This window comes from Ursus arctos, unplaced genomic scaffold, assembly GCF_023065955.2.
Source record: "Ursus arctos isolate Adak ecotype North America unplaced genomic scaffold, UrsArc2.0 scaffold_29, whole genome shotgun sequence".
Taxonomy (NCBI): Eukaryota; Metazoa; Chordata; class Mammalia; order Carnivora; family Ursidae; genus Ursus; species Ursus arctos.
This window is the reverse complement of record NW_026622974.1, coordinates 34,648,724-34,657,297: the sequence shown is the minus strand read 5'-3', so window position 1 is coordinate 34,657,297 and position 8,574 is coordinate 34,648,724. Positions and strand designations below refer to the sequence as shown.

At 45.0% G+C, this 8,574-nt stretch overlaps 1 protein-coding gene across 2 annotated transcripts; it reads right to left on the bottom strand.

Annotated features, from left to right (window-relative positions):
* Positions 1-1,277: 1,277 nt before the first annotated feature.
* Positions 1,278-4,882, bottom strand: TPBG (trophoblast glycoprotein). Of its 2 annotated transcripts, none has more exons than XM_026507002.4 (2): positions 4,682-4,882; positions 1,278-3,979 (listed from the first exon to the last, which is right to left on the bottom strand). In XM_026507002.4, the coding sequence occupies exon 2, from the start codon at positions 3,637-3,639 to the stop codon at positions 2,380-2,382; it is 1,260 nt and encodes a 419-aa protein (XP_026362787.2). In that variant the 5' UTR covers positions 3,640-3,979; positions 4,682-4,882; the 3' UTR covers positions 1,278-2,379. The 2 variants fall into 2 exon arrangements, with proteins under 2 accessions (XP_026362787.2, XP_026362788.2); XM_026507003.4 differs by lacking the exon at positions 4,682-4,882 and adding an exon at positions 4,130-4,380.
* Between the last annotated feature and the right edge of the window lie 3,692 nt (positions 4,883-8,574).

The window sequence follows — 8,574 nt, the reverse complement described above, 5'->3', positions numbered from 1 at the left end:
CAGCTTTATCCTGGATCCTGCCATGGTGAGTGAATGAGATAAACTAGACTAATGAAATCTGCTCTCCTGGATCTTAGCTAGAGCTCAGGTTTTAACTCTTAGATTATCACAGGATGAAGAAGAAGTAATCTTCTAAACAGACTATAAGTATTACAATTTGTTTTCCACAGAATCACAGGCTTACCAAAGTCTCTCAGTTTATTTCTGAGATGGTGTGAGTGCCCTTATTTATTGATGTTTTCACTATTTTTGGCAGGCTAATATCTTCATCATTCCTAGGAAATAATGGCAGCCAGCCAGTTTATGAATTCCTGGTGAACACTTAAAATGTTTAATGGAATATGAAGTACCATATATTTAACCTATCCTCGGGTAATTAATTAAAGGATCTGAAATATCTCCTATAAGTAATAAATACTGTAATATTTCATAAAATGAGCCTTATGAAACTTAATCTAGTTAAAACTTCGTATTCTGACCACAGAGGCTAAAGGAACAGATTCATAAATTTTTAGCCCTCTTTTGAAAACTTTTCAATTTAACTCAAAGAAGGAACAGCCAAAGATCTCTAGAACCTAAAGGACTGCAATCCTATTTCATTTATAAAAATATGGAAATATAAGTTTTATTTCAAATATAAAACACTGTAGAACATAATCAATTTAAAGAGAAAGAAGGCCCTAAGACTTACTGATGCAAGTTTACCTACACTGTATGTTAAGCAATAATGGCTAATGTCACTTTTACATAATAGCTTGGAGAGTAATGGAATTTACTTTTAGGCTTCATTGGCAAATAATAAACTGAAAAAAAAAAAAAGAAAATCTTGTCCATTATTGATAGTATCAATTGATTAAGCCATTGCTATTATTTACACCTAAATGTGATTTATTCTTCACACAGGTGTATATACTAATATAGAGCTTAGGTAAAATCGAAATATCCCCAAATTCTTAAATAGGAACTGAACACAACCTAAGATTTGTTGAGACACTTGTTTACGGATATAGACATTTATCTCTGGTTATTTCCTCAAATTCATATCCTGTCATGACAGTTTTTTAAACATACAAGCACGATCTCTGATAAACTATTGATCACGCATGTTCCATTTTAAATGTCGGTGTTTTTTTTTTTTAATATTCTCAAGAAAATCTAAGTTCCAATTTACATTATGATCTTAGGAAATGTTTTTTAATTTACATCTTTAAATCTTTTATTTTAGAATATTGTATTCTTAAGACACTTCATTTTAAATCATTTGCATTATGTTTTATACTCTAAAAACCCATAGAACAATTTCATATAGAAAGTTTTATCCAGTAAATAATTTTGTTCCATTCTAACAACTTAGCCTCGAAAAAGCTCCAAACTGTGAGCTGTTTATCATACAGAACTCTCCCTTCTTACCAACTTTATAATGCTCTTACAAAAATGTTTCATGAACAGCATTAACTTTAGGACCATGAGAAGTCTAGCGCATGAATATTCAAATTCTCTAAATCCTGAAAGGATCCACTATCTCATAACTATTTCCAAAGTCTACCTGTTTAAGACATTACTCCACTTTCGTTTTCAGCTACAACTAATACCTCAATTACCATCAGAACCAAGACCATTGGACATCATTGCCCCTAATCCTTTTTTTCAAATAGCAAACTTGAACACAACTGTAATTCTTTTAAGAACCTTTATTGAAGTTTTTCTTAACAATTTAGTCTGTTGAATCTCAATGCAGTTTATAAAAAAACTTCAGTATAGTTTCATATAAACTGCAACCAAAAAAGTAATTTACTTTGTCAAAGAAGTTATCTGAAGTTGCAAGTTATTTTTGTAATACGTAGAACAGTAAAATGTAAGCATGCTCCCGGATGCAGGTGCTCCTGTGTACTATGGAGTTACTTTGAAGAGCTTGCTAAGATCTGCAGGCAGTTTATGGAATGCATTTATTTTCTCCACGATTTAGGTACATGAGAATAAAACTGATATTTAGGAATAAAGTATTTTTTCTCAAAAAAGTTGAGGCAGCTTTTGTTGAATGCTATCTGTGTGGGTACACTGGCTACACCTCGAACTGTACTAAGAAAAACAGACAGCCAGGAGTCTATGTTCATGCTGAAACTTGAAAAATCCCTCCATACGAGTTGAGTTCCAAGAAAAAGAAAAGGATAAAACACTATGCACAGTTTTTCATCGTCTTACATTAACAAGACACACCAAGAAACTTCACATAACAAGGGAGCAAATTCCCTTCACTGCTTTCAGTCAAGGTCAGTGGTGTCCATAGTGGAGGGTGGAAGTGGAGCAAGCCTAGGACAGAATAAAGCTTAAGTCTACATCTCATGCATAGCTGTCCTTGGTTCTGTCCTCGAATGTTTCTCAGACATCCGAATTAGAACTGAGGTTTGTTAACCTGGGGTCCGCGTTGATTTCGTATCTGTAGTGATACCCTTCCATGTGATCCCTGCAGGCATCTCTGATGTTATGCATCCACTTTTTTATCCCTTTGCGGTTCAAATACAAAACCAGTAGGAAAATGGCGCCTATCAGGGCTAAAACAATACCTAGGAAGACATAAGAAGTCTGCAGGGATGGAGGGAGGATAGGGTCACAGTCCAAGTGGGAGCTGTTGAGTTCCAAGAGGGCCCGATTCCTCATTTTTTCCGGGAATGCGCAGGTGAGCCTGGCTTTGCCCTGCACTACCTCTGTCTCCTTGAGCCAGGCCACCATGTCTGCCATGTGACAGTCGCAGACCCAGGGGTTGTTGTCCAGGAAGACCCTGACGTGGGGCAGGCTTTGCAACTCCGCCAGGGTGCCATTGTGAAGGACCTTGAGGGCGTTGTCCTCCAGGTGGAGGCTTTCTAGGTGTGTCAGGTTGCGGAAGGACACGTAGGTGAGGCTCACCAGAGAGTTGTTGTGCAGATCCAGGTGCCTGAGGCCGGGTAGTTGGGCTAGTAAGTCCCGAGGCAAGTAGAGGAAGTGGTTGCTGGCGAGTTCCAGACGCCAGAGCCCGCGCAGCGCTTGGCCTGCTCGTAGGGCGGCCGCCACCATACCCTCGAAGCTCCGGTTCCGCAGCCCGTCGTCAGGGGGCACGATGTGGTTCAGCATCAGTTCCACCAGGGGGCTGGGGGCCGAGAAGCTGGCGTTGCTGCCCGAGAAGGCGAAGGCGCTGAGGTTGACCAGCGGGTTGTGGCTGAGGTCGAGCTGGCGCAGGCTGGGCAGATGCTCGAAGGCGCCAGCGCACACCTTCTCCAGGCTGCTGCCGCTGAGGTTGAGCGTGGCCAGGTCGGCCAGCGGCGGCCGGCGGGCGAAGGCGCCGGCGGGGAGCACCGCCAGCTGATTGCCGGTGAGGAAGAGGTTGCGCACGTAGGGGGGCAGGTCCGCGGGCACCTCGGTCAGGTTGCGGTTAACGCACTTCACAGTGCGCGCAGCCTCGGAGCACTCGCAAGGCTGGGGGCATTGGCCCGGCAGCGGGGGCTGGGCGGACACCGCGGAGGCCAGGAACGACGCGGAGGAGGTGGAAGGCGCCGAAGAGGTGAGAGAGGACGAGGAGACCCAGCCCAGGAGGACCAGCGCCAGCCGCGCCAGCCGCAGCCGCCCGTCCCCGGCGGCGGGGCCCCGGGAGCACCCCCCAGGCATCGCGGCACGGCTTTCCCCGGAGCCGGGCTGGGACGGCGCCCGCTCCGAAGGCTCGGGAACTGGGTCCGGAGGGCGCGGGCCGGCCGGAAGCGTCTGGAGAAAACTTTCCTCTCGTGGGAGCGGAGGAGGGACGCCGCAGCCGGAACTTGGCTAAACCCCTAGCCACCGGGCGTTCCCCTCCCGGGGTCGATTCCCCCGCCCCTTCCCTCCAGAAAGTACGCACGGCGGGTCGGGGCTCTCAGCTCTGCGCTCCTCCTCCCGCTCCTCTTCCTGCCGCCGCCCCCGGGTGGCACCTCCTTGCCTCTTTTGTTGGCGCCTCACGCTCGATCCGTTCCGGGACCTGGGACAGGCGGGAGAAAAGCGTGAGGAGCGGCGGCTCCCCGCGTGCGGGAACCGGACTCTCCAAGCCAAGTCGTCCCCCTTGGTCCCCAAGACCTCCCTCCGAAAGCCCGTCCAGGTTTCGCCTTCCCCAGCCCATGCACATCCTTACCCGGGAGAGGGGCGCGCGTCCCGAGACACCCAGCGTAAAAGTCTGCCTTCTGCCCAGGCCCACACTATATATACCCTTCCAGCCTCCCGCCCTCCTCCTTTCCCGATCACATTCGCCCCCCGAGTCTAACTTCCCGCTTGATCCCCAGCGCCTTCCCGACCAAACTTCTCGCTCTCCCAGCTCCTTCCCCCACCGCCTCCGCCGGCGACCTGCCTTCCGGGGTCTCCGCCCCCGCCCGGACCTCTCCCGGTCCAGGTTTGGAAGGGAGGGAAGTTTCAGGTTACAGGAGTCTTTTGATCTCTTTTGGTACCTTCCCGGATTAGCAGGAAGTGGAGAACCTTAACAGCTGTCGGCCCCCCGCCCCCGGCCCGCGCCCCCGCGAGCCCCTCGGATCCCGGAGGGGGTTCAAGTCATCTCCAAAGAAGAGGGGAGAGGCCGCGAACAAAGCGGCGGTGGGACCCTGGACCTACGCTACCCTTCCTCCAGAGGATGGGAAGGGGCCCAGCGCGGCCTCCGGGTTTTCGCCTTCGCCGCTTGCTGCCCACCGCTCACCTCCGCGCGCGTCACCTCCGGAGACAACTCAGTCCCTCCAGAGTCTCGGCGACTTCTCGGCTCCGCGCTGCGGGCGCCGACTCTCCTCGCACCCCAGCCCCTGGCCCAACCTCCGCAGCTGGGAAAAACCAACCCGGGGGGTGGGGGAGAGCCAGGCCTGCCGGAGGGATTTCTCCCGCCGCGCGGCCAACCTTGGCAGCCCTCAGTAGGGGGATTTAAGAGAGGAGACGGGGGGAACTGGGCCGCGCGCCTCCTCCTGGTGGAAGTTAACAAGGAAGGTGCCGGAAAAGGTGAGGGAATCCCTTTCTCTCCCCCCTCCCCTGTATCCTTTGGTGGTTCCTCATTTTGCCTACTGTATTTACCTTGGACAGGAAAAAAAACGCTTGTGAATCTCGTGGAATTCACCCTCATTGGGGCACCTAGGGCCGTAACAAAATAGATTTAGGCGTGACAGAGCAACGCAAAGCAGCAGCATCAAGAAATTAGCAGAAAATGTACAGCGGCGGCAGCACAACGCTCAGCAAGCTTCAGGGGAGCTTCAGAATATCTTCCCACCAAAGTGACACCTTACGTGCCACCCTGAGGTTTAGGTGTAATTATGCGTCCCCACCTGTCCCGCCCCCGCACTTCTTGGATAGTTACGGAACTTGAGAACGGAGCGAGCCAACTTTAATGGGGGGGGGGGGGCTGGATAAAAGGATTAGTGGAGAAGAGATTCGTTCTTGATTCATTAGCTTTTTTCCTCCCCAAATTAAAAGCAGAGGGAAGAACACAGCAGCCAAAGCGTCCTAGAAAGAAAAGGCAAATAGCAATGACTTGAGTTACCCAGATAAGCGGATGCGACAGCGGTGTGCCAGTGCAAGTTACTTAAACTGGGAAAACCCAGGAGGTGCGGTGGGGGATGGGAGGTGGCCGCTCTTGGAGGACCGAAGTTTGTTCCAGAAGTCTATCCTACCAGGGGATCCCGGGTGCTGGGGAGGTGGAGAGGATGGAGTTGGGGAAGGGGTAGATGGATTATTTACCTGGAGGATCTGTTATATCGGAGAGGTTAGGGTCCTGAAGGCTCCACCGTTGCTCTCTCAATAACTGCATCCCCAATAATTTTCCTGAAAGGGTGAGAAGGTGCTGGTATTCCAGGCCTTCATTTGAAAATTCTCTTCATTTGTGAGAGAAAATGACAAATAGAGGAAATAGTTGGGGAAAATTAAGTTCTGGAAGGTAATATAAAAAAGGAACAAATAAGAAATGCTGAAGTTTGTGCCTGTGACATGGGCCTTTAGCTTGAAAAATGCCCCAGCTCTCAAGCCGATTCCTGATTACTTTTGTGGAAAGATAGTCTGCAGAGTCAACAGCGAAAATGGCCCACACAAGACTTAGAGGGGTTGGGGACTGCAGAGATTTGTACAAAAGGCCAGTTTTGTTAATTTGTATCTTCATGGTTAGCTAAGTTTTTATTTTTAAAAGTGTTTTGCAACAAGAATATGAAACACTTCATTTGAAAAAAGAATCTCAGAATCTATAGTCATGTTCTGTATCCGTACTGTGGTAGTGGTTACATAAATCTATATGGGTTAAAATTCATAAAACTTTATACACCAAAGAGTCAATTTCACTGTATGATAATTTTTAAAACAAAATTAATTACTCAGGGGAAAAATTGTAGTAATGCTTTGACACAGTATTAATTCTGGTTCTGATCTAAAGAGCAAGTACGCAAGGAGAATGAGAAGCACTTCAGAATTTAGAAAGATAGTATTTATTTCTCATCTGATCCTCAAATCAACTTGGCAATATCGATATCATTAGTGCTACTGTCTTGTTATTGATGTTATTCTGTTTTACAAATGAAAAAACTGGGGTTCTGGGCCAATAATAACTAGCACTGACTGAGTGTTCTTTCCCTGGCTAAGGCCTGTGCTGATCACTTTACAGAAATTATCTCCTGTACTCATCGTGTCAGTATTCAGGTAGATCCTCTTAATCCAGTTGTACAGACAAGAAAATTGAGGTCAAAATAAATTATGTAACTTGTTTGAATGAGTGATGGATACGGGGACCAGGCCCAGATTTGTCTGTCTCTCCTACACACCCCACATTCCACCTCTAGCAAGGTTAAGGAGTCTGTGCAGTCCTGCTCAGCTCCCCTTAGGCAGAACAAAAGCCTCACCCCTGGTTCTCTTTCCCCTTTTCTTCCTTTTCCTCCCGGCAGCTGGCAGTTGGTTATGGCTGCTGAGTCAGGACCCAGAAACTTGGGGTCATTTCTGGCTCCCTCATTTACTGTGTGACTTTTGTATACCTCTGTTTCTTATTCTGTAAAATAGGACCACTAATAAAACTTTATGGCATTTCCATTAGAATTGAGATAATATATGTAACACACTTAGCAAAATTGCCCGTTATTGTGCTCTCTTGAATTACTCTCCCTCTCAGGATTTATTATGCAACCACTATATATCTTTAAGTATGCTAATGATAGGAGTACGAGGATGAAGAGTTTATGGTCTCCTTAAAGTAGAATTGCCAGAATTAGCAAATAAAAAAAAATACAGGGCATCCAGTTAAATTTGAGTATCAGATAAATAATAATTTTTTAGTATAAGTATGTCCTATGTAATATTTGAGATGTACTTATACTAAAAAAAAAACCACTGTGTACTTGAAATTCTAATTTAACTGGGCATCCCTTATTTGATCTGGCAATCAAGGAGCTCATAACTGGGTGGAAGAAATAGACACAGAAACTAAAGCTTTCAATGTACAGCACTGACTGCAATTTGACATGTGTGTACCTTTCTAATCTCCTCTCTCATATATATTTTACCTCTGTTTCTGCTATTTTTATATGAATGGGATCATAGTATATATGTTATTCATAATTTTTCTTATTTTAGGACAACCATATATCATTCTATATCCATACATACAGGTTTGCTTTCTTCTTTTTTAAGACTGCAAAATATTCCATGCTTTGAATTGTTATACCGCATTTTTTTTAATTGCCTTATTGAAAGACATTTACATCAGTAGCTACTTTTTAAGGAAGTTTCCTTCAACTGAGAAAAGCTTACTAGGATCCATTGTATTTTGATTGTCATAAGCATTTAATGGTTTTAAATTATCATACTTGCCTTACTCCTGACAGCTTGAAAAATGTTTGCGTTGAGGTGCTATTTCCATGCTCTAGAGCAGGACAGGATTTCAGAGCTTAATTGTTCCCCATTCTTTCACTCCAAAAGGAAGTAAAAGGAGGATCTGAATGTCCTAATGGAGAAGAACCAATTTAGTGTATTTCAATAGGTCACTTTGTAGCCTCCAGGAAAATGTCTCTGTACTATCATTTATTAAGATTGTTTCTACAGGATCCACTTTTCTTCTAATGACCCCAGAGAAAGTCATTAGTAAGTTGTTGAAATATTGCTGTTAAGTCCTAGGAAGGCAAGGAATAATGCGTATATTAAAAAAAAAAAAAAAAAGATGATTGATTATGGCCACCCTCATGAGGCAGAGGGAAGCCAAGTAGTCCAGCATGGACAAACATCAATATTATTTAAGACTTCCTCATTTTGGTCTCTGCCTTAAATTAGCAAAATAATTAATAAAGGTAAATACTCTCAAATCTGAAAAATATCTGAAGCAAAATCAAGTATTGGTGAATAACATCAAGCACATATGTCATAAAACCATGAACCAACACTCAAAACCAAACAATGAACATGAGGTTATATATATCCACTCAAGGAAAAAAAATTTTAATCGTTAATGAAAGAAAAGAAAACGCTTTTCGTGAGCTGATTTCAAATCACTTTAGAAAGAAGTGGGCTTCTTACCTAAGATATATAAAGAAGGTAAATTAAGTAAAAATCTAAGTAAAGCTAAATTAAATAAATTAAGTA